This window comes from Terrapene carolina, unplaced genomic scaffold (genome assembly GCF_002925995.2).
Source record: "Terrapene carolina triunguis isolate 2854851 unplaced genomic scaffold, T_m_triunguis-2.0 Scaffold402, whole genome shotgun sequence".
Taxonomy (NCBI): domain Eukaryota; kingdom Metazoa; phylum Chordata; order Testudines; family Emydidae; genus Terrapene; species Terrapene triunguis.
The window spans coordinates 1130680-1156286 of NW_020664753.1; the positions used below are offsets into that span (position 1 = coordinate 1130680).

A 25607-nucleotide genomic window follows, 5' to 3' on the forward strand; every position below is an offset into this window, starting at 1 on the left:
AACCGGACTGGACAAAAACCCATGAAAACAGAAGATTTGATTCTCTGCTTTGTGGAGCCAGTTAAGGCTTCCTGATTCGGTGTCAGCTCAGCTCCAGTATCTGCTAGAGCAACTTAGGAGTTGCTGTAACTTATGCCAGGGTAGAATCAGAAGAGTGGAGCTCCACTAGCCCCCAGACTGCCCCCTACTCTGGGGATGGGGGGGTTGGCTGGCACCAGAGTTGGCTATGCTGGCTTTATGCCAGTAAGGTGTTGCCTTCCACAAGGGGTATTCTCTGCTGACCATTTACAGCTTGAATCCACCCCACAACCATAACAATCCTTCAATGGCTGGGGTAGGCATGACCTGATTGGTGTTTTTTAGTGTTTAGCTGCTGCAGTGCAACGTTATGGACCCAGTCCTGGGAGGCATTGATCTCCTATTGCCTTGAACGGGAGTCAGCGGAACTCAGTACCTCGCCAGAGTGCTCAGCACCTAATCAGTTTATTAAGGATTAACATGACTCAGCCTATCTACCCATATTCTGTACCCAACAGCAATTCAGTTATAAGCACTGGCCAAAATACCCACAACAGGATCAAGCCTGGGAGGTGCCGTCCCATCACAGCGTCCTCCAGCGGTAGAGTGACCAGACAGCAAGTGTGAAAAATCGGGACGGGGTGGGGGGTAATGGAGACTATATAAGAAAAAGACCCCAAAACTGGGACTGTCCCTATAAAATCGGGACATCTGGTCTCCCTATCCAGAGGGGTAAGGAAAAGCTCTGACAAAGAGCCCCTAGAAAACCTGGCTGTTTTATACACAAGTGATGTCACTGCCAGTTACTGGACCTTAGCTAAAGCTAGGAGTTTTACGGTGGAATCCTGCCCTCTGGTTTTGTTAAGACAAGATACATGGCTGGGCCCCTTTCTTCTCAAGGTTTCCTTCTTATCTCATTTTGCCATATTCCTTTCTAACTCCTAAACTATACATTTCTTTATAATAAACTAAACAAAACAATTATTTACTGCACCTGGGGCCCAATTAACCATATTTTCTTTATTTCTATTACCTCAACCCAAACCTTAAATCAGATAACACTGGTATTTCCAGGGTCACTACAAGTTTAGCACAAACAATGCCTCTTTCTTGTGATCTCATTCTTTTTGGTCGCATGCTTTAGGCCTATAACTCATGTTAAGATCCAAACTCAACTGAAAACCATAGTTCATCCAGAGCTAATGTGCACCTATGTTCCTTCTTCTGGATAGGAACAAGTGTAGCCGGCCTTTCCTTTGCCACCAGAGAGAGCAGCACACATGTCAGAGATTCAGTGACATAGCCTGACCCCGCCAGAATATGGGACAAAGCCTCTGAACTGCCTGGGAGAATCTTTGTTAATCACTTCTGGGCAAGTAGAGTTCAAAAAGTTATCAACTATCAGAGTTTTCTCAAATTTAATCAAATATTTTCTGTACACACACATGCATGACAGATGGGGGAGTTTCTCCCTGCAGGCTGGAAGGATGCGGCAGGTTCACTTACAAACCGAATGGGTGAGAGTCACACAGCTCAGCTTCCTATCCTGACTGTCCCAGAGTTCAAGGCTGTTGCAATCCAGGCTTTTGTTTCCTCACATTATGGAAGCAGGGTCCGGTCACATTTCCCAGCATTTTGGGATGCGGGAGTTTCAGATCTGGGGTCGGTCACTAACCTAGCTTGCATGTCCAGTTCCCTCAGCTGGAAATGAGGACAATGACCTTGCTCCTTATAAAGTGCTCTGAGACCTACAGGTGAAAAGTGTCATATGAGAGTTAAATAGTGTCACTGAGGCCCTGGCCTGGCTGTGAGGCTGCAAACAAAGAGAGGGAGGCAATTGCGATAATGGTTTTGTCATGACCATTGCCAACTGGATTGAGGCCACCAAACCAGTATCAGATGGTTGCTGCACCATACTACCCAAGCTATATCAGTATGCCATAGCATTTTGCATAATTAATATTCACTCAACTGTATATATTATCCAAAGTGTGCTGAGTGTTGAAGAGGAAATAATTCTGATGGCTAGATACCACTGGGGAAAGCCTGGATTTTAAATGCCAAATGTAAAATCAATTTCACACTTTTCTTCTCTGCCTTCTGCATCAGTCTCACAAAACAAAACAAAAAACCTCTCACAACCTCTTTTCTCCTTATTGGAGCATATCCAAATAATATGAGAGCTCTTTCACTGGAGCTGACAGGTGTGATTTACAGCTCAAGTGCAGTGTGAGTGGCAGGGGGGACTAGCTGCTCTGAGCATGTGCCTAGGGTTTCAGCTGGAACTGTACTCAGGACAGCTGGTCCCTCCTGCTCCATGTTTATTTTTAGCATGCTAGCTCAATCACAGCTAGTACAGGTATGTCTCCTCGAGCTGGAAATGATACCTTCCGGCTCCAGTGCCGACATACCCTAAGAGGAGAGGGGATGGGGAGGGAGCATATGGATTTATCTCCTGCTTTTTATCTGGACTGCCTGCAGGGATCTTTAGTCGCCAGGAAACTGTCCCAGACGGAGTCAATTTTTTCTGGGGTTTGCCCTTTGCACGACGCAGTGTGCAGGTATCTGCTGTAAGTCGAGCAAAGTCTTTAGGACCACGTTAATTCAGGTCTTAATGCCATCCCAGAAGCTTGAAACAATTGGGCACGTCCCAAACACATATGCAAGTGTAGCTCCTCCATCCTCACACCTCCAACATAGATCTTCGGGGGCAGCTTTAATTGTGTAAAGTCTTTGTGGTGACCAATACCCCCTAAAGAGGATATTTTTGTTGAATGAGACATAAAGAGAGGTCCAAGGTCATTTCTTTTTCTGATTGCTGTATTCCCCTATGGGGGTGAGATATTGATTGCCAGTTCTTTGGTCTATTTTGGCCTCATTGCAACTATATGAACTCTTTGATGTGTTATTAGGCTCTCACACAGCATAGCTGCCAATCTGGGGAAATAGTATAGCTCTCTGCAAAACTGGAGGAGTTCAGGCACTTCGGACAGCGCAGGTGCTTCCAGGCCAAATTCTGAGATGACAGATCTGAATGTGTTGCCATACTGCAGTTCTTGGCATGTTGTATTGGGGTTGTGGAGAGGTCAGTGGTGTAATCCGGACTTCAGTTATTAAGTGGGATATATATAGCATGCCACATTCCATCCAGTTTTCCACTTTATCTTCCCCCCAGTTTTTAGCATGGGATTCCCCCAGACTGGGAACTCTATGCAAGAAGAAGGTGGAATTTGGGTGGCATACTAAATTGGCCCATCACTGATGGCCTGTATGAATGGCGGGGATTAGATCATTATAGTATCTACAGTATCCAGGGTCTAATATAGCTGTTTGCGGTAAAAGGAAGGGCAGCTACTTCTTGACACTCACCTGTGTAGGTGTTTTATTTGTGATAGCGTATGCCCATCGCACGGCCCAGTTTATTATAAAGGCATGATGGGACAGCCACAGATTTGGGAATCTAATTGCCCTAGTTCAACTGGTAGCTGAAGTCTCTTAAAGGAAATGTGTGGGTGGTTCCTCATTCTCCACACATTAGTTTTAAGGAGATCACTGATTTTCTGAAAATAGGGTTGGGGTATTTGGTGTGGGAGACCCCTGAGCACATATAGTAATCTGGGTAGTGCGTCCATTTTACCGTGTTTATTTTTCCTCAGAGGTCGAGGACTATAGTTTCCCATTTACTCTGGTCATTGGTGACTTGTGTAATAATCAGGTCTAAACGGATTTGAGTTATTTGCTTTAAATCTCTGAGGATTAGGATTCCTAGATATTTTAATGCCATCGGCTGCCATTGGAAACCTCACTGACTAAGCAAGGCCCTGTATGCCTATTTAGCTAATCCTAACACCTTGGATTGTATATCCATGAGTGGCAGGTGAAGCTTCCCTTGGGGGAGGCTAGTTCCCTGTTCCACCTCTTCATTCCCAGCTCTGCCTGCACTCCACCCCTGCTCCATCCACTCCCTGCTTAGCCCCTCCCCGCCGTCTCTTCCCATGTACCTCCTCACCACCCGCCCGCCCGCTGCTCACCTCCTTACTCCCCTGCCAGACCCCCGTGCCCGCCGCGAGACTCCATGCCCGCCGCTCGCCTCCTCACTCCCCTGCCAGACCGCCCAGCCCACAGCTCGCCTCCTCACTCCCCTGGCCTATTATACCCACCACCCATCTGGACAAGCCCCTGAACCTTTCAATGAAGTCTAATAATTTGGGTATGGGCCTCTGTAGGTTAGGGAGTAGAACCAATGCAGTATCTGCATACAACATAATTTTTTGTTCTATATGCCCAGTCTTAATACTAATTATATCCACACAGCCCTGGCTTGTGCATGCCAACAGGTCCAGGGCTGTGTCGAAGAGCAACCGGGATAACAGGCAACCTGTAATATGAATAGTTCTGAAATTTAGTTACTGGTGATCACCCAGCTGGAGGGGTTAGTGTAGAGCAGTGGTTCTCAACTTTTCCTCATGACTATACTCCTTTCAGGAGGCCGATTTGCCTTGTGTACCCCAAGTTTCACTTCACTTAGAAACTACTTGCTTACAAAATCAGACATAAAAATACAAAAATGTCACAGCACACTATTACTGACAAAGTGCTGACTTTCTCATTTTTCCCATATAATTATGAAATAAATCAATTGGAATATAAATATTGTACTTACATTTCAGTGTGATACTTGGGCCTGTTTTTCACTTGTGAGCCTTGTCTGAAGCCTGAGCCTCAGGCGTCAGGGCTGAAACAGGTAACTTAGCTTCATGGCTATGTTCCCTCTAAGGTGCACACCTGCGCAGCCACGCAGGAGGCCACCAAGGGCTGCACATTTAATTAGCAGAGCCACACAGGTGTGCACACTGCACTCAGGGGCGTGGCCACAGGTGGGCCTAGAAGATGGCAGTGGGGTGAGGTGGGGAATAGGTGGTAGCTGGAGGCAGTGGGGTGAAGTGGGAGTGATGATGGGGATGCTTGGGGTGTGCAGGGCTGCGGCAACTCCCCCAGCCCTGGGGCTGCAGCGCGGCGAGGAGAAACGCCTCTCCCCACCAGCCCTGGGGCTACGCGGGGTGAGACGCCTCTCCCTCCCAGCTCCGGGGCTGCGGTGGGGAGAAACACCTCTCCCTGGCCCTAGCCCCAGAGCGACTGAAAGAGACGCTCTCCCTCAGCCCAGGCGCTGCTGCAGGGAGAGAGTGCTGGGGGGAGTCCTCTCTCCCTGCTGCAGCCCCGGAATAGCTTGCACCCCAAACCCTTCATCCCCGGCCCCACTCCAGAGCCCGCACCCCCAGCTGGAGCCCTCATCCTCCCCTACCCTAACCCTCTGGCCCAGCCCTGAGCCCCCTCCCACACTCTGAACCCCTTGGCCCCACCCTTGCCACACATCACATATGGTGCACATAATAAAATTAATCCGCACATGGATGGGAAAAATTAGAGGGAACATTGCTTCACAGGGCCCCAGTGATGTGGGACCCTGGGCAGTTGCCCTGCTTTCCATCCCCTAATGCCAGCCCTGCACTTGCAACCCCCCTAAACCCATCCTGTGACCTCCTGGGGGCTGCAATCCACAGGTTGAGAAACACTGATCTAGATGAGTTGAGTATCCCCTGGAAGACCTCTGCATATCCCCAGGGGTACGTGTACTCCTGGTTGAGAACCACTGATGTAGAGCAGCTTAATCCAACTGATAAAGTGTCTCCAACTCTGTGTTCAGCCTAATTTTTCTTTTAATTCCAACCCACTACTTCTTATTATGCCTCACACAAAATAATTTCTCTCAATCCCTGGACCATATTCTTAACTGGGGTAAATTAGAATTCCATTAAAGTCCATGGATCTACACCAATTTACACCAGCCAAAGTATTTAGTTCACTTCCACTCCTCCTGAAAGTCAATCATTCCAGCCCCTTGAACTTATTTGTAGAATTCATCTGAATTTCCCACAATATGTCAACATCTTTCGGGTATTATAGTTTCCAGAATCAAGTACCACATCCCTGGTACAGAAGCACTAGATAAGCAGTGAGAGAGACATGCCTTAAAGTGTATGCAGCCCAAAATCACATTGGCAGTTCATTAGGAAGTAACTAACAGCATTTGCCCCTTTATTTACACAGGTACATATCATTATTTAAGCAGTAAATTCATAATGAGATGCCTGTAAACACGATGGGTATGGGATATTTACTAATACTTTGAAAGCCTAAAAGGTTTTAGGCATCATGCTGTCAGTTAACGAAACAGTCATTTCGGTGTCAGCTGACAATTATAAGGTGTCATTTAAAAAAAAAATTAATAGCTCACATCAGTTTCAAATGCCATCTTGGTGTAAGCTTGGTAAATTATAATGCCTAAAATATCATGCAAGTTTAATGCATTAATAAAAATGTCTGGGCACATTTAATGTTGGCAGTATTTTGAGTTAACTACAGTACATGGCAGACAGATTTATTTTGACAGAAAGAGACAAAGAAAGAGACAGACAGAGGCAAGGAGAAGGACAGAGGGACAGATTATTTACATAGAAAGAAAATATACATATTTTAAAACCTTTGCAATAGCCAGCAGAAATTTGTTGACTCAACACATCCTGAGCAACACATACACCGCCCTTCCCCCCATACAGCTCATTGTATCAATCATCAATCACCAATGTAAATCACTCAGTATGAGATCGTATTTTAAATGCAGTGCACAAGTCATTGGGATATTTGAGGAAGGAGGCAAGGAGCTTGGCAGCTGCATAAACCAACTGCCAAGCCCGGCAAGGATTTTTTTTCTTTTCTTTTCTGCTACTAGGAATAGCCTCTGAATGCTATCTGTTTTTCCATCTCGTTTCTTCCAAGGTATCTGCTGCCTTTGCTAGGACCTGTGGCATTGCCAGTAAGGCTGGTGAGATACAGCTTGCTCTTGTGAGTTATGGCTTTGCAGCATGTTTACCGTTCCTTTGACTAACACATGAGCATGTGGAATTAATTTGAGTATGCATCATATACCTACTACTGGATGGGAATCAGAACTGCTCACTTCTGTGTCATAGTCCCTATACCATTAACAGCTAATGGAGATTCTTTGTCCTGTAGGCCAAGTGGTAGAGGATTGTGCTTTTGTGACCATGGAGTGCAGCATATCTGTCTGTTCATTTTAGGCACATGTAATGCACCAAATCCCCTAGTATCCTGTTTCTCCTAACCTAGCATAGTCAGAATGGTTAAGTCCTTGGCTACCACATATTTCTTATAGTACTGTAAATAAAAACAAGCTCCAAGGAAAAGCAAATCCCCCTTGAAATAGATGCAAGAGATAATTCAACAGCAAAAAGCATACCATTCTCTATATAACACTACAACATACACAATTTACTCTATTGCAATGTACATACTCTGTTTATATCCAGGGTGGACAAAGCACCACCTACAGGTCAAATGTGATCCATGGAGTTCTACAAAGTGGCTCATGGTCACCTACATTTCTAACATTGAGGTGCTGTCTCTAGAAGACATGTCCCACAATGCTACCTGCCATCGTAATCCAATTAGCCTCCACTTTAATCAAGATGCCATGTTGGGATCTGTTTTCTCCATGAGTTGAAACTTCCTCTAGCATTTGATTTAATATGGCACAGAAAGATGGTTCTGACTCTTGGCCAGTATCCCACACTCTGTGAAAGACACTGGGCTTTGCAATGCATGCCTTGACTAATATACTGTACAAACTATTCACACACAGCAGTATACATTCCATCTATACCCAAGTGAGGGCTAAAATCTCAGCAGCTATACCATCCATTGAAATCGTATCTGTTTAAGAGGCTGACACATACTATACTGTAAACAAGTTCTCAGAGAAGAGCACTCAGAATAGCTAGATACCAAAAATACACCTAAAGAGGAATTTTCTTTCTCTCAAAGTTCATTCCCGTGGTGTGGGGCGGGTGGTGAATGAGATTTTACACTAGGGTGACCAGACAGCAAATGTGAAAAATGGGGACAGGGGTGGGGGGTAATAGGAGTCTATATAAGATAAAGACCCAAAAATCGGCACTGTCCCTATAAAATCGGGACATCTGGTCACCCTATTTTACACAAAGAGAGCAAGATGGGGCCAGGAATTTGCTGTTGTTTCAACACACACTACAGCCGTTTTGTGGATTTTAACGTTTTCAGCTGAATGTCCTCCTCTCTGTGGAGACTGCCAATGTGAGGGTAATGCCCACTGTGATGGGGACACCTTTCCATAAGGAAATGGATTGAAGTCATTTCACACAGGCCACTGAATAGTCAGCAGCTAGAAACTGCTTACAACCACTATCCACCTCAGCTGCATTTGAAGCAGTGAAATTATGGAGGCATCGGTAGCAACTCCAAAGTTCAGGCTGTGTTGAGATTTCCACTGAAAGCAGGATTTATAATCCCTCCATTTCACAACTGATGAGTGAATTTACTTTCCATGTGTAGCAGATAAATTCTTCAGAGGACAACTGAATTTTTCATCAGATTTTCCATCAGACTCTCTCTCTCTCTCTCTCTCTCACACACACACACACACACACACACACACACACACACACACACACACACACACACACACACACACACACACACACTCATTACATTTGAAAAGTGGCTTATTTCTTAAATATTGAGTTATCCCCTTTATTCCTTTATTTGTCGCTGGCACCATCCCCTTCTCTGGATGGACACCACTCTGCTGAGGGGACCTGACCGCCGGATCCCATGCACTTCTAAGCCCCCTGGGTCTGGTTAGAGCCAGGCCACTGTTCCTAGCTCTGGGTCTTTGGCACACTCCCAGCACCGATGCCATGTCCGCCACCTTTCCTTGGGATATGCCCAGACTCTTGAATTCCCCAAATCAGTGCCCCAGCCTTCCTGAGCCCCCAGTCACTGAGAGCTCTATCTTACTATGAGCGCTCCGAGCTTCTTAACTAACCCCTTCAAGAACAACGTGTCAGGCAAGTAAGGAACACATGTCACTTTTATTTTCAGGAAAGCACAAGAGAGTTACAGATCTTTGCAAAACAACCAACAGTCCCAAGGCACACTTCCCCCGTCCGATCTGACCCCTTCTGTGAGTCAAAATTCTGGTCAGCTTTTCAGGCAGAGTCCCTCTTACTCTCTCTCTCTCTCCCTCCCTCCAGCTGGGCTTCTGACATTTGGTGGAGGACAGCCCCCACATTTTCAGAGAGCATCCCCTCTCTCTGGTGCTGTTTGCCATGTGCCCAGACTTCAAAATTCGGACCCCCCAGGCATGCAAGTCCGACATGAAGGAATCCTGTGTCCCCTGAGGCGGGCCAGTCCTCACGTGTCATTCAAAGTTGATGGCCCTCAGTGGCTCTTTCATCATCCCTTCTTGGCAATGCAGCGTGTGGAACAGACTGACCTTCTCAAGGTCACACTGACAGTCCCACACAGAATGACACGTAGCACTCTAAATGGAAGGCACAAAACCAAATGAAGTTCACAGTTTGGATCAGACATGTCACAATCATCATCTAACTTAATTCCCCACTGGAACTGCCCCGATCAATCAGCTATCGGCCGGCTCTCCTCACACACATCCCTGCCATTCCTGAGAGCAAGGAGGCAGGGGGCAGGCTAGAGTGCAGGCAGACTGGTGTAGGGCTGTGGGAAGGCAGAGAAGATGCTCTGGAGAAGAAATCAAGAGACCACAAGCCCTGCCCTGATTTTCCTGCCCACAGGCACCCTGTGGTTTGCTGCCCCGGCCCTGCGCTCTGAAAATCCACAGGAAGTTCATCAGGTCCCTGATGGCAGGGGTGAGTTAATGGCTGCCGGCCTCCTCCCACCCTACCATTCATTCTCCTCCCTGGCCCCAGCAGCCCTGTTCAGCCCCTTGAGCGCACGTGACTTTCTCACTTCCCCACTGTAACCTCCACATCCTGGCTCACCCCCCATAAGGAACACTTGAAATATTGCTGCTTCACTGCATACCGACTGAGCTACCCTCCCCATTCCAGCCTCAACTCTCCTCCAGCACATCCCACTGCTCGCATGGCTTCCCCACTCTCATGGTTACAGGACTAGCTGCACCTCTGTCCTCTCTAGTCTCACTGAGTGCATCCTCTCAGCTGTCAGGCCTCGTGTCTTTACTCCTCACGCAATTCTCCCACTCTTAGACCGGGCCCTGGGCTACAGCACCCGTGTATCAGCTGTGTTCTGGCACCTGCAGTGCTTCCCTCTATGGGGGTCTGTGACCAGTGGTCTGCTACAGAGGAACCCCAGACTTCTTAAAAACCAGACTAGTAGGAGGTCGAGCCAGAATCCTCAGTGCCAAGGACTCTGCCACTGTTCCTTAACCATCGTCAAGTGTTTGCTGAAGAATGGCTTACCCTGAGCCATTCTTTTGCTTCCTGCTTGTTTCTCCTCACAGCCCCATTAAACTAAACCCCTGTATTCACACAGTAAACATCCCAATAACTAGTGCAACATACAGTATTCATAAGTTATTGCCACACAGCTCCATGTAAGTCAGTGGCTCTCAAACTTTGAGTGCGCCCCCCCCCCCATAAATTAAAAATACTTTAAAATATATTTAACACCATTATAAATGCTGGAGGCAAAGCGGAGTCTGGGGTGGAGGTTGACAGCTTGCGACCCCCCCATGTAGTAACCTCGTGACCCCCTGAGGGGTCCCGACCCCCAGTTTGAGAACCATCGAAGTAAGTCATCCCCTCCCCTCCTGTTGGCCTCCAAAGGGGACGGGTGAGGGACTTGGCTCTGTCAAACCACAGGTTGCCCTGCAGTGAGGAGCTCCGCTCTGCCAAACCATAGGAAGTTGGACAGAGCAATGGTCCCCTCTGATGAGCCATAGGCTGCTCTACAGAAAGGGGCTTCTCTACAGCTTCTCCCCACAAGGCCTTCTCCTGTTCCGCAGGGCCGAAGGGCTGCTTTTCCCCATCAGAAGGTTTGTGAAATACAAAATGTGAATCCCCTGTGGTCTGCTTCAGCTACAAGACTCCCCTTCTGCCTACCCTGTCCCCATACGTTAGCCCCTATCAAGCATAGGGGGCAGGCGAGGAGAAGAGTTACTGCCCATTGAGGCAGAGCATGAGAGCTTGCACTTCTGCTAATGAGGAGACACATTCTGTTTCTGACAAACTTCCTTTGCCCTGCGAGAGGGAAGTCCTGCTCTGATGAGCCTAATTCCGTATTGAGCGCTGGGGGAATTGGAGGGAGGCCATGTGTGGTGGCATAAGTAATTTTCTAATACAGACTCTCTGAACACACATACCAGAAATTAAGCTGAATGCATAATACTCCTTAGCCCAGTCAAGTGCCACATAATGCATGTCACCGTGAAAAAACATATTTAGTAGAAAACTAGAGAACAATCAAAAGGACTTCATATATAAAAAATAAATGTGCAAATGCAGTCAGAAATAACTACCCAACCCATTCACGTATATATATTGCAGAAACAAACAAAAATTAAATATCCCTGCTATACAGAGGCCATGTTGCCTAGTGGCTAGAGAACTGGACTGGGACTCAGGAGAGCTGTATTCTAGTCCTGGTTCTCACTCTGGCCTGCTGAGTGACCTTGGGGGAAAAAATAATCACAGTGCCTCAGTTTCCCAATCTGTAAAATGGGGATATACCACTTAGCTTCTTTGTAAAATGCTTTGACATCTACTGATGAAAAGTACTGTATACGAGATAGGTATTATTATTATTATTTATTTATTACATCACACACTTTAATGAGGACACCAAGATTTTCACTGACCTGGGAAACAGGAGGGATTAAACAGAATTACGACAACAATTCATAGTCAGATCTAGTCGTTCAGGTCATCTGGTCGTATGTTCCTCCAGCACCACCACAGAATGCACTAACTCAGGGGTTCTCAAACTTTTGTACTGGTGACCCCTTTCACATAGCAAGCCTCTGAGTGCGACCCCCCCTTATCAATTAAAAACACTTTTTAATGTATTTAATACCATTATAAATGCTGGAGGCAAAGCGGGGTTTGGGGGGAGGCTGACAGCTCGCGACCCCCCATGTAATAGCCTTGTGACCCCGAGGGGTCCCAACCCCCAGTTTGAGAACCCCTGCACTAATTACTCCTGCACTTTTCCTAATGTCGCCATTGTGTTGCTGCCACCTTTCTTTCTGTGGATGCTAGTACTTCTCCAGCTAACCTCTCCCAGATCCTTTCCAACAGCACAATTCAGACTCTATTCCATCATTGCTGTCAAATGTCTCTCTCTCTCCTCCTACTTTATCCATTACCTCTTATCTGCTCTGGCTCCACATGAGGGAGGACATGATACCACCTCAAAATATATTAGGCCAGATCCTCAGCTGTGTCAGTCAGCATAGTTCTATTGGCTTCACCAAGGAGGATCATTACTAAGCATGCAGCCCATAGTAAGTGGCAGTGCATAGAGGATCCCTGGGAGGCACTGTGCCTCAGAGATGCACAACTCCTTGTGGGGCTCCCTGCTTGTATGGGAGATGGACAAAGTAATTTGTTATACCCCTTTGAAGGATGCAGCATACTTCACTCATGTGGCCAGCCAGTTCCACTGGCTAGCGTGGGTGGGTGGCAGAGCCATGGTTCCACCTAATCTTTGCCTCTCCTTGCACCTTGGGGGAGCATCCGGGCTGCCACTCCTCTGCGCCTTTGGCTGCTGGGGTTGCAGTTGTGTCTGGATCTTACACAGCTGCAAAGGTGAGAAGAATCCTTATTCCTTCCTTCTGCGCTGCACAGCCACGTAAGGGCTATCATGATGTAGCCCTAGATCACTAATCCTGGGATTAGCCCAAACATTTGCTGAGTCAGAAGAAGAAAATACATTTTGTCAAACTGAGAAGAACAAGATGGTCCTGGGGGTAACTGCTTAGAACAGATATCCGAATATGACAAAGACTCTTGGGTACCACTGATTTCAGCAACAGAGCAGGAGCTCTTCACTTCCCTGGAGCTGCCACGGTACAAACATGCCAAATACTTTTCGAGGAACATCCAACCACATGCTCTTAAAAGACACATAAATTTAAAAACAAAACAAAATGAAAAATACTCACGATTTCAACTCCCACACCTGAACACGGCTCATTTTCAGCAAGCCACAGATTCATAGCATCATTGATGTTAAGGCCAGAAGGGGTAATCATCTAGTTTGGACTCCTGCATAAAACATAAAATCCTTACCCCAGGATTCCTGAATCAAGCACATAACTTCTGGGAGAGCTTATACATAGCTTAAGAAAAAGGCACTATTGTTTCAGACTGACTCTGAATAGACTTTTTTAGTTACTTCTCAGCTAATGAGTGCCTGTATATCCTCCTATACTATCCTGTATTGGAGTGACAGCAAGAAAATTGTTACATTCAAATATCCACTACCTAGAGCAGTATAGAAGAAACCATCAACCTCCGACCACCAACCCATTTATTATTGCCCCATTAAAAAACAGGTAGCTCAAATGCATTTTGTATCATTGCAATCATCAAACATCCAGGAAATCACCAGTTAAGACATTAACCTGCACAGCACCTCATTTCACATACTTGATTTGCCAATCATATTACCCCAAGACACAAAGACTCCATCTCCTATAGCAAATGCTTTGTCAAATCTAGAATCACTCATAATGCATACATCCAATTCCTGACAGCCACACTCCTATCCTAACTTGTAACTCAGATGTCATGCTTTCTCTTGTACAAATACTACCATTACTATGTATTTAACTCTGTCCACACTAAATGTGTTGAGGGAGTGCAACACATAGAGTGACCACTGATGTATTCTGTTAGCCAGCGAGAATAATCCCAACATGTTTTATCTTACATGGGGAAATACATCCATTTGCAATATGTCCCATTCTACATTCAGCTGATAGATTTTGGTGCCATAATCAAAAGAAAGTTGTGTTCATTTTTTTAAATGACTATGGTCTTAATCCTGCAAACACTTGGATAGCTTTAATCACATGCTTAGGCTCCATAACTTCAATGGGACTAGCTATGTAAGTAAAGTCAGGCAGGCGTATAACTGTTCGCAAGACCAGGGGCTATGCTTGGTTCATAGAGTCTATTTCAGAGAAAAAAGGCTACTTTAATTTGATTTAGTTTAATTTAATTTATATCACAGGGGTGGCCAAACTTACTGACCCTCCAAGCCACATACGACAATCTTCAGAAGTTTGAGAGCCGGGGTACACCTGCCGGGGCTCAGGGCTTCAGCCCCGCGGGAGGCACCTGCCGGGGCTTGGGGCTTCAGTTACACTAATATGACTGCACGTAGAGTCCTGAGCATTATTCCCAGATCTGCTCTGGACTTTTGTGACGTGGGGCAAGTCACTAATCTCTGTAAAAATGCAAATAATATCTTACGGGTCATTCTGGGCAACTGTGGGGCGTAACTCATGCTTATAAAGCACTTGGATGAAAGGTGCTATAGAAATGCAAAGCATTATGGGCCATATTCTGCCATCATGCTCAAGTTGAGTAGACCCTTGTTCCGTGAATCTCACTGAAATCGAGGGACTGTTTATGGAGTAAATACTAGAAGTGTGGAGTTTGCAAACGGGGCAAATGTAGCCTCCCAGTTCAGTGGCTGCACCATCCCCTTCCCCCCCACACACACTTCTCACCCCCCTGGTAGCTTGAGGCTTCCTGCAGCCCCCTCCATCATTTGGGGGGCCCTCTCAAATGGGGAGCTTGGGGCAAAATACCCTTCTCCCTCCCATTCCCCAGTGGGCAGCCCTGCCTGTGTGAGTGCGCATCCAGGCCTGATTTCTGTGGGCACACTTGCACCCATGGATCCTGGCTAGAGCTGCCACTGGTTTGCATGTAGAAAAAGGACACGAAGGGCCTGATTCGCTTCTCATTCCAGTCTACACTGGTGTAACTAGGATTGCCAACACTGTATTTCAGAAATACTGGACAGTTTTCTTAGCACAACCCTGCTCCTCACCCCCCTTGTTGGCTCTTGTCTGTTCCACTTCATGGTCCTCAGCACCGAGATGAGTCCTTACATGGAGCCCTCCCAGAAGCCTTTGCCTCCCCCTCCCAGGTCCCTACTCTTTACCCCTCCCCGCTGGTGAACCTCAGATCCGTCCCACTTCCCAGAGAGCCAGCACGATTTCGGCAGGTTGAGAACCCGGGCCCAGCACACAGAGCAGGGCCCAGGGTACCGCCCTGGCTGCGCTCCCAGCCACGTGAGACTGGGACATGTGCGGTATTGCTGCCAGACCTTGCATGCGTGCAGCTTATGTTCTGGGTTTTTTTTCACTGGGACCAGTGTTCCCTTAGTGGAGCCCAGAGAAAAAATAGATGGCACATTTTCACCAGCAATCAGCAAGGCTGTACGAAAACGAGCCAGGAGGCAATCCTCGTTGAAATAGGGGATCAAAGGCATCCCGAACTGATTAAATAACATATTGCCTGTCTCGTACTTAAATAAGGGGCAGCTCTTATAATACGGGCCTATGGACAACTCTAGGTAAAACTACTGGCCTCCAGTGGAGTTACTCCCAGTTTACACTGGTGTAGGTGAGAGGAGAATCAGAGTCCTTAAGAAAAAACTGAGACCTAATGAGTTGTATTGAATTTCTCTGCTCTTGCAAAATCTATGTTTCTAAAAAATAGTTTGGCTAAAAATTACTTTGAGGGAGGAAAAAAGGCCTGTGAAAGGCCAACTGCTGAAGAAACATTTCCTGCTTGCCAAGGCTTTTATGAGCTCCTTTTCTGCAGCTGTCTGAATGCTTTAGTCCTGAAGGAAAAGAACTCTGCCGAATTTTAGTTTCCAGGAACTGACACTAGGGGGAGTAAAACAGAATAAAAGATTAGAGAGAAGCAAAGAAACCATGGAAGAGTTAAAGGAAGAAAAGAATCAGTGTTTTGATGGGTTGATTCTTTGAGTGAGCACCTTTGGATGGCTGCTCCTGTACTCAAGCTCCCTGTTTCATTCTTTTACACACTGCAGGTCACACGTGGAATCCGCTGCGATGAGGTATGTTCTACAGAAGGGGCCAGGTGGGAAGAGCTCAAGGTCTTCCTCCAATCTTATGCAGCAGGAATGGGGTGGGGGGTAACACAGAGTCTTTGGTGGCAACCTGGAGTCAGATATAAAGAAGCTGGGGAGTATTTCTAAAACTGCATCCAGGTATGTAACAAAGAAGAATAAACGTGGCCACATACAAAACAATGAAGGAGGGATGTGAGACCCAGGTCCAGCAATTGTAAGCCCAGGTTTACAATGCAGTGTGGACACTCGTGTGGGCTTGGAAAGACCGAGTCCACTACTCCAGGTCCCACAGACCCGGGTTTACAATGCAGTGTAGACATGCCCTTGGCAATCCTGGACAAATCACTTAACCTTTCTGTGCTTCAGGCTCCCTACCTCTAAAAAAGTAGTAATAATACTTACCTACCTCACAGGAGTATCACGAAGCTATTTGTTTTAATGTTGGTAAAATGCTTTCAGATCCTTGGGTGGAAGGTGACAGAGAAGCCTAAAGTGATTTTATTATGAAGTGCCATTCTCTGATATGTATCAGTTAAATGTCAGACCCATAACATGTGTTTGCTAATGTACATTTCCTCTGGGACAATTCCTTTGCCCACCAATTGTATGTGGATTTTGAATGACTGTTGGGGAAATTGGAATCCGTAAAAGTAAAATACTGATGGTAAACCTCTGATGCACACACAATCCTGCTTCCCTATGTGTTATGTTACTTAAAGGGAAACTTTATCTTTATGCTATAGGCCAGTATTGTAAAATGATTAAGAAGCACAACCAATTTTATAAAATTCAATCAAAATAGCAATGAAAAAGTAGATTTCCAAAGCCACCCCTTGTGAGTGGGAAAAACTCCTGGGAAAAATCCAGAAAGCCCCTCACCTTATCTTCCTTCCAATCCCTCCCTTCAGATCAGCTGTGCCTCCTACAGAGCACTACCAGTTGAAAATGGTTTGGCTAGGTAGCGAGTTGAGATTCCCTGCTTAGGGTAAAACAGCTTGTGCTCCCCTTCCTTCTGTTCTGTCTCATTTACTTCCTGCACTTTGTCATAAACTAGGCCCTGATCCTGCAAACACTTATGCATGAGCTTGATTGCAAGGGCAATTCCATTGAAGTAAGTGACACTGTTCACATACATAAGTGTTTGCAGATGCAAGGCCCTACATTGTTAGCTTTTTGTGGCATGACTGTCTTTTACTGTGTCTGTACAGTCAGTGCAATGGGGTCCTGATCCTTGGCTGATGCCCCTAAGAAATACTATAGTACAAAATTAAAACTAATACTATAAACAAATGTTGCTATCTTTTATTATCAGAATGCATGTTGGAATCCATGTCTTTGCACAGAAATATAAATGTGAAAAACAGAACTATCCCAGATTTTGTTTAAATGAGCTCCTTAGTCATTTCTGCACCAGAAATTATAGATTCATAGATTCATAGATTCATAGATTCTAGGACTGGAAGGGACCTCGAGAGGTCATCGAGTCCAGTCCCCTGCCCGCATGGCAGGACCAAATACTGTCTAGACCATCCCCGATAGACATTTATCTAACCTACTCTTAAATATCTCCAGAGATGGATATTTAAAGCTCTTTTATGTTTGAAAAGCAGAACAGGATTCCTTGAAGCAATAAAAATAACACATCTATAGCATTTTACATCTTCAAAGCATTCTACAAACATCAGCTATGCCTCACAACCCCTGTGAGAAAGGTGGATCAGTATTATCATCTGCAGTTCGCACAAAGAGAAACTGAGGTGAAGCAACTTGATGAAACCACACATCAAGTGAGTTTCACAGCTGGGGTTATGTCACATGATTTCCTGACTCCCCTGCCAACACTGTGCTCAGTCCTCCAGGCTACTTGCTGTCAGGGACTCTGCATGCTGTTAATTGACCCCTTCTTGCAGGGGAAGATGCATCTGCAGTCATTTCCACAACTAGATCCACAGGTTGGAAATACATATTTGTGCATCACAGTCAATTTGGTAAAAACAGGGCAGCTGTAAAGACACAGACGTGTCCTGCCAAACAAAAGTTAACTGTGAGGATCTTTATGACTGTAGAAATGGTCAAATAATATTAGAATAATGCAGAGGTTCTCAAACTGGGGGTCATGAGGTTATTACATGGGGGTCACTGGCTGTCAGCCCCACACATGGCAGGTCTCTGGCTCTAAAGAAAGGGTATCAAAATAGAAGTTTGCCCAAGGTGCAATTTTCCCTAAGGCCAGTCCTGGGATTGAGACAACATTAGAGAGCTTGATTGTTCAGCAGCTGAAGAACTGCATTAAACCGCAGACCAATCAACATACTGAAAGCAGCCAGACTCACAGGCAGGGGTGATCCTGGGGAAGGCTTGCAGGGGCTATAGCCATCCCAAAATTTGACTTAGTGCACCCATAGCCACCCCTCCCAGCACAAAGCACAAACATTTTGCAGAAGTAAGAGTGGCGTGGTATGACATTGCCGCCTTTACTTCTGCATTTCTGTGCTGCTGCTGGAAGTGGCGCTGCCTTCAGATCTGGGCACCCAGCCAGCAGCCACCACTCTCTGGCCGCCCAGCTCTGAAGGCAGTGCCTGCCATCAGCAGCAGCGCAGAAGTAAGGGTGGCAATGGGGCGCTAAGTCTGCTGTGAACAGTGATATTGACAATGTTTCTTCGTCCCCCGCCCCCCAGTATTAAACAGTAACTATTTAACTCAAGAGGCTTGCTGTGTGAAAGTGGTCGCCCATACAAAAAGTTTGAGAACCAACTGGCATAATGGATTAGAATGACTTTCCTGCCATTTAAAAAAAAATATTTTTTTTATTTACTAAATAACATTTCTCCAGTTCTAACTTTAGTATGTTACCCTAGATCACTGCTGCCAAAGGGAGAGAAATAAAGTCATGTTTATCTAGGATATTTTTTCTTTTTTTCAGAGAAGAAGTCAATTTATAAGAACAGCAAAATACAACGGACCTCTAGCCATTTTGGAATGGGGTACATTCAGACTGGACATTTAACTACTGCTGTACCTGATCTCTGCATCAATGGAAGACCTTTGTCCACGGGGCTGTCTCACCAGCCCCAAATTCAATTTTTTGAAAAAGTGAACCGAGTAACTGATTACAGGAAAGGCTTTATAGTGTGCACAACCTACGGTTATTTCTGCACTCAACAGGGCTGGCTCCAGGCACCAGCTTAACAAGCAGGTGCTTGGGGCGGCCAAGGGAGAGGGGCGGCACCTGCGGCAATTCAGGGGCGGCAGGTCCCTCACTCCCTCTAGGAGTGAAGGACCTGCCGCTGCCGATCGCGGCTTTTTTTTTTTTTTTTTGCTTGGGGCGGCAGAAATGCTGGAGCCGGCCCTGGCACTCAAAAAACATTGTGCACTCATATCATGTGCCTGAGGGGAATGCATGATGGAAATACACATGAGATGGGCTTTGTTCATTAACAGGTCCTGTTTGGGCTATGATAAATATATGATTTTTTTTAAATGAATGGAATCAAAGGTGCCCCAAAACTAGAGATGAGTTCAAGCAATAATGTTCATTTGCATTGACATTGCAAGCACCTCAGAAATGGGGCTGAAGGGAGAGAAAATGGCAAGAGGGGTTGCTCAGCCCATTGCAAATATAGGGGCCATTTGCAAAATGTGGAGTAAGGTTTAGTTTTTGAACACCAGCATGATGCAAAAGCTACGGGTGTTCTGATCTGGGACCTCAATTCTGTACCTGAACTAGAAGTAATGGTAGAGAAAGGGGATTATTCATGTTCTTTCTTTATTATTTGTTAAGTGCCCTTGTTTTCATTTTTTATTTTATTTATTTTTTCCTGGGAATTTATCAGTGTTTATTACCACAACAACAAAAGGAGGTGAAAATCAGTATTCAGTAGATTAATGCTTTGAATTCCGATCATCAATGCGGTTTGCTGCAGAACTAAAACAGAACTCAAAACACAATGCCGCAATGTTTAAGAAAACAATATATTCCTAATCCCCAAATAAAACTTTTCATTTGAATAAACAGTTTATTGTTGTAGATTTAGAACTATTAGCCTATAAATATTTACATTTAATAATTGGGCCACACCATGTGCAGTGCGTACACTCATCTTCATCCTTTAAGCTGTGAGTCTAAACTTTGTAGTTCTGGCTCATCTCTACAGACACATAAATTCTACAATATCATATTTTAATCCAAGGCTTGATTGCTAAATCTGAATTTAGAGCCAGCTTCTGCTCTCAGTTACATCAGTCTGGAGTAATTCAATTGAAATCAGTGGAGTTCTCCAGTTCTGCACCAGAATTTGTCCTTTTACTCCACAGTGTTTTTAGTGGTGGTAGCCTGAAGCCCAAACTGGAAGCACTGTGTCTCAATAAGAAGGACTGACCACTTGTTCATGGGCATGCAGAACCATGGAAATGAAGGCCCCAATTCAGTAATGAACAGGAGCAGACTCAGTTGATCCTACATGGTTAAGCAAGAGCTGAATGAGGGTCTTAATGATCAATGCACATTCATTGCTTGGCCATATCATAACTGCACAGCTGTCATGCCAGTTTTTTGCGCATGTGAAGAAAAAATATGTTTACGGTGTCTAAAATCATGACAAAAACATTATTTGTTCTATACTCAGCGAACTGGGGGATTCCAAATATGTTAGTGAAACTAGTCACCATGGAGCTCTCTGCTTTGAAATACACCTCATCTTTCATTGCTCAGAATAAGGGAGAAATGCAGTTGAGACAAAGAAAAGAGCTATATTAGAATGATTTGCCTGGATTCCCAAGGTGTCTTTTATCCGATTCAATAGCAAATGCTGCTAATGAACTGCAATGTTAACACATCACCTAAAGCAGTAATGTGATACTTGTAAGTAATTTTGTGGGGGCGGGGGCGGGGGGGGGGGAGAGAATAAACCATTGTGTAGGGTATCTGTTAATTGATTTGCTTCCTTTAGCATCATTTTAATTAAGACTTCTGGTTTGGAACAGGAGAGAGGATGTGGTCATGGAGGGAAGCTGTACCTTTACTTATCTTTATGAACAACTCTTTCCTTCACACCCTTGCAGAACTGCACAGGAAAATGAGATGATAATAACAGGAAAAAAAGGACATTACAGTCAGTGAATGGGCAGGGTTGGGGAGTCAAGGTTAATAATATAGATCAGGCAAATTTAAAGGGCTGAAGAATAATGCTCTAGGGGAACATGGGCTAGGAATGAAAAATATATTATGGATGGAAGTTTCAAAAGCACTCAGGAGTGGCCTAGCTCTGCCATTGATTTCAATGGGAGCAATGCGAATGTATGATAACTCTTCCCCACTAACTCTGTCTCACAGGCGATGGGCATAATAGGCTGCCGCTACCCTGCCACCTGGGCCATGGTAGCCCCATCTGCGCTCCGCCTCTTCCCCTCCCTGCTCCACCCCTTCCCCGAGGCCTCCACCACTGCTTGGCAATTGAGCGTTTCCTCTCCTCCACTCCACCCCCCATCTCCAGAGGTCCCTGCCGCTCACCGCATCCTTGTGGGTGGTGGAGGCCTCACAGGGGCGGGGGGATGCAGGGGATGAGAGATGCGGAGAGCGCACCTGGTAGGGGCCTTGGGAGAAGGGGTGTGTGGAGGAGAGGAGGAATGCAACAAGCAGCGATGTGGGGTGGGGCAAGCGGCAGGGGCTGGCATGGAGTGTGAACGGGGCCACGGGTGGAAGAGGTGGGGGTCGAGCGAAGAAGATGTGGGACAGGGAGCTAGCCTACCCCAGGGGAAGCTTCACCTACCGCCCATGCTCTGCCTCTGTGCTGTCTACTTAGACTGCAAGTTCTTCAAAGCAAGGCTTGGCTTACTATGGGTCTATAACAGGGGTCGGCAACCTTTCAGAAGTGGTGTGCCAAGTCTTCATTTATTCACTCTAATTTAAGGTTTCACGTGCCAGTAATACATTTTAACATTTTTAGAAGGTCTCTTTCTATAAGTCTATAATATATAATTAAACTATTGTTGTATGTAAAGTAAATAAGGTTTTTAAAATGTTTAAGAAGCTTCATCTAAAATTAATTTAAAATGCAGAGCCCCCCCAGACTGGTGGCCAGGACCCGGGCAGTGTGAGTGCCACTGAAAATCAGCTCGCATGCCACCTTCAGCATGCGTGCCATAGGTTGCCTACCCCTGGTCTATAAAGTGCCTAGCACACGTTAGTGCACTATGGTCAACATTTTCAGAAGTGCTCATTAATTCTGTATTCTTCCGGAGGGCTCTTACCTTGCACCATTGAACTCAATGGGACCTCTGCCCACGATCAAGTCCTGTTTGTGTGCCCAACTTGAGCCACCTTGTGCCTAGTTTTCAGAGATGCTGAGCACCCAAAGCGCTCAGTGAAGTCATTGGAGTGACTCTGGATTTATACCAGTGAGAACGATTTCAGAATTGGCCCCCTGATACGCAGACAACTACATTCCCTATTTCCTACTGGACCATGCTCCTTACTCCTAGCAGCTGTACAGAGTAATGATGGATTGTCTCATTTAGATGAGAAAACAAACATTTACTTGTATGTCACCTACTAACAGTTAGGGTTTCGTATACACCATGCATTTTTAATGAGAGAAGTAAGCAATCAATACATTTAGTGACACCAGGGCCGGTGCAAGGAAGTTTTGCGCCCTAGGCGAAACTTCCACCTTGCCCCCCCTCCCCCGAGCCCCGCGGCAGCTCCCCACCCCCCCTCCGCCCTGCCCCCATGGCAGCTCCCCTCCCTGCCCTGAGGCGCCCCCCCGTTGCAGCTCCCCCCCCGGGGAGCCGTGCAGCAGCTCCCCACCCCAGCTCACTTCTGCTCCGCCTCCTCCCCGAGCACACCGCCCCTGCTCTAATTCTCCTCCCAGGCTTGCAGCGCCAAACAGCTGATTGGCGCTGCAAGCCTGGGAGGCGGGAGAAGTGGAGCGGCGACCGCGCGCTCAGGGAGGAACGCTGTAAAAAAAAAATTGGGGGCACCGCTTTTTGGTGCCCCCAAATCTTGACACCCTAGGCAACTGCCTAGTTCGCCTTAATGGTAGCACTGGCCTTGAGTGACACACAATTGTCCAGCAGCAGCTGGAATTGTTCACTAGACGGACAGAGAGAGAGAGAGTCAAATTCTGCTCCCAGTTACACCACTGTAAATCAGGAGTAATTGTTGAAGTCAATGGGCCTGACTGTGCTCTTACTCATACAGATATAAAATAGGAGTAATTACACAGAACTCACTGGAGTTGCATTGGTATAAAAGCAGTGGCAGTGAGACGGCAATCAGTCCCAGTGAATCAGGCCGCACTGGTATACGTCTGGTAACTGAGAGAAGAATCTTCTCCCATGTTTCCCAAACAGGACATATTGTGAAACATGTCAATAGGCAAAACAGTTGCCTCCTGGATATCCCTTAGCTGATCTCCGGCCCATAACTGGAGAATCAGGTCGCTTTAAATGTAGATGTCAGGAAACAAAAGTGCCCTTCACTAATCAAGTGCAACAGAACTAGACAATTACCAAAGATGGGACTCTGACTCACCAATGAAAAAAGGAAAAAATATAGCCAAAGGAAAATATATACCTACCACACCTGTATGGCACATAGGTAGAATACCTGAAGACATGAAACACATCCCAGAATACTAATTAAACAGGAGACTAAATCAGAGAAAGGTATGTGTGGTGATGGAACACCAGGTGTGGTTTTCTAAGAGCTACAGGGCACCTACAATTCCAGTGGGAGCTGTGAGGGTTCAGTATCTCTGAACCCTCCTTACACATGTACTGTTCTATCAGGAGGGAGTGAAATAAAAACAGGTTGCCCTTGACTATATCATACACAAGGCCATTACCTGCTCCAATTTGATATCTACATACTTATCTGCCCCCCCATTACCGTAGCATCTGAGCACCTTACCATCTTCAATGTAATTAACCTCCCAAGACCGTGGAGTGGCAGAGAAGTGTTCTCCCCATTTTATGGAGGGGGACACGAGGCACCGGGCAGATTAAATGATTTGTTCAAAGCCCCTCAGGGCACATACAGCAGAGTAGGGAAAAGAACCCCAGTCTTCTAAGCTCTAGGCTAGGGCCTTAACCACTACACAATCCTGCCTCTCTAATAGGGCTGCTTAGAGATCATTACCATGTTTTGTCTTACCTAATATACGCTCGTCAGATACCTTGAAATTAGACCCTATAATTCTCTTTTCATTCACAACGTCAACCAGGCGACACGGCAGAGAACTCAGTGGCATTTTGTTGGCATAAACCAGGGGTCGGCAACGTTTGGCACGCGGCTCGCCAGGGTAAGCACCCTGGCGGGCCGGGCCAGTTTATTTACCTGCTGACGCGGCAGGTTCGGCCGATCGTGGCCCCCACTGGCCGCGGTTCGCCACCCCGGGCCAATGGGGGCGGTGGGAAGCCGCGGCCAGCACATCCCTCGCCCGCGCCGCTTCCCGCTGACCCGGGACGGCGAACCGCGGCCAGTGGGGGCCGCGATCTGCCGAACCTGCTGCGACAGCAGGTAAATAAACTGGCCCGGCCCGCCAGGGTGCTTACCCTGGCGAGCCGCGTGCCAAACGTTGCCGACCCCTGGCATAAATGCAGTGTAAGATGACACTCCGGACCAAATACAAATGTTCTCCTGCGAATAAAGCCCATCCTCTGTGTTCCTTTTACAAACTTGTTCAGTCGCTATAAACCATGCAACGTGTGGGCATAGGATCATGGTAAAGTCAGTGGTGAGCTGGAGCCGGTTCCCACCGGTTCGCAGGAACTGGTTGTTAAATTTAGAAGCCCTTTTAGAACCGGTTGTTCCAGGACAACCGGTTCTAAAAGGGCTTTTAAATTTAACAAAGGCTCAGGCAACTGTCCACCCCGTCCCCGTCCCCAGCTCACTTCCCACTCCTCCCCTGAACGCTCCGCCCCCTTCTCCTCCCCCTCCCCTGCTTCCCGCGAATCAGATGTTCGCGGGAAGCCTGAAACAAGCAGCAGGCAGGTAAGCTAGGGTGGGGGGGGGCACGAGGAGAGCTCCAGGGAGGCGCGGTGCGGCCCAGTCCGGCTCCAGCCGAGCGGCTCCCTCCGGGCCAGCCCCCTGGCCCTGGCCTGGCCCCCGCCGAGCGCCGCAGCCCGGTCCCGGCCCTGGCCCGGCTCGGGCCCAGTGGCACCGGTGCCGGTCCCGGCCGAGCAGTTCCAGCCTGGCCCGGCTTGGGCCCCGCGGCGCTGGTCCCGGTCCCGGCCGAGTGGCTCCGGCCCAGCCCGGGTCCCACGGTGCCGGTGCCAGTCCCGGCCGAGTGGCTCCGACCCGGCCTGGGTCAGGCCCCGCGGCGCTGGTCCCGGTCCCGCCCGAGCAGCCCTGGCCGATCGGACCTGGACTCGGCCGAGAGGACCCAGACCCGGACCTGGCCGAGCGCTCCAGGCAGGGAGCAGAGCAGGGCGGGGGTGTTGGAAGAGGGCAGGGGAGTTCGGGGGCTTGTGGGGGGGTGGATGGGGGTCGGGGCGGTCAGAGGGCAGGGAACAGGGGGATTGAATGGGGGCAAGGGTCCCGGAGGGCAGGCAACGAAGGAGCAGGGGCTGGATGCGGC

At 47.1% G+C, this 25607-nt stretch overlaps 1 protein-coding gene across 4 annotated transcripts in view; it reads left to right on the forward strand.

The window, feature by feature from the left end:
- TMEM273 (transmembrane protein 273) overlaps positions 1 to 19245 on the forward strand; it is a 29720-nt gene extending 10475 nt beyond the window's left edge. Inside the window, exons 5-7 of one of the 4 annotated variants that reach the window (XM_024210353.1) lie at positions 6856 to 6921; positions 15988 to 16014; positions 18953 to 19245. In XM_024210353.1, the coding sequence (XP_024066121.1) occupies positions 6856 to 6921; positions 15988 to 16014; positions 18953 to 18971 (112 nt within the window). In that variant the 3' untranslated portion in view covers positions 18972 to 19245. Of the gene's footprint in view, positions 1 to 1250; positions 1332 to 6855; positions 6922 to 15987; positions 16015 to 18952 lie in introns of those variants that run through there. The other 3 variants (XM_024210354.1, XM_024210351.1, XM_024210352.1) reach the window with 3 other exon arrangements.
- Positions 19246 to 25607: the final 6362 nt, after the last annotated feature.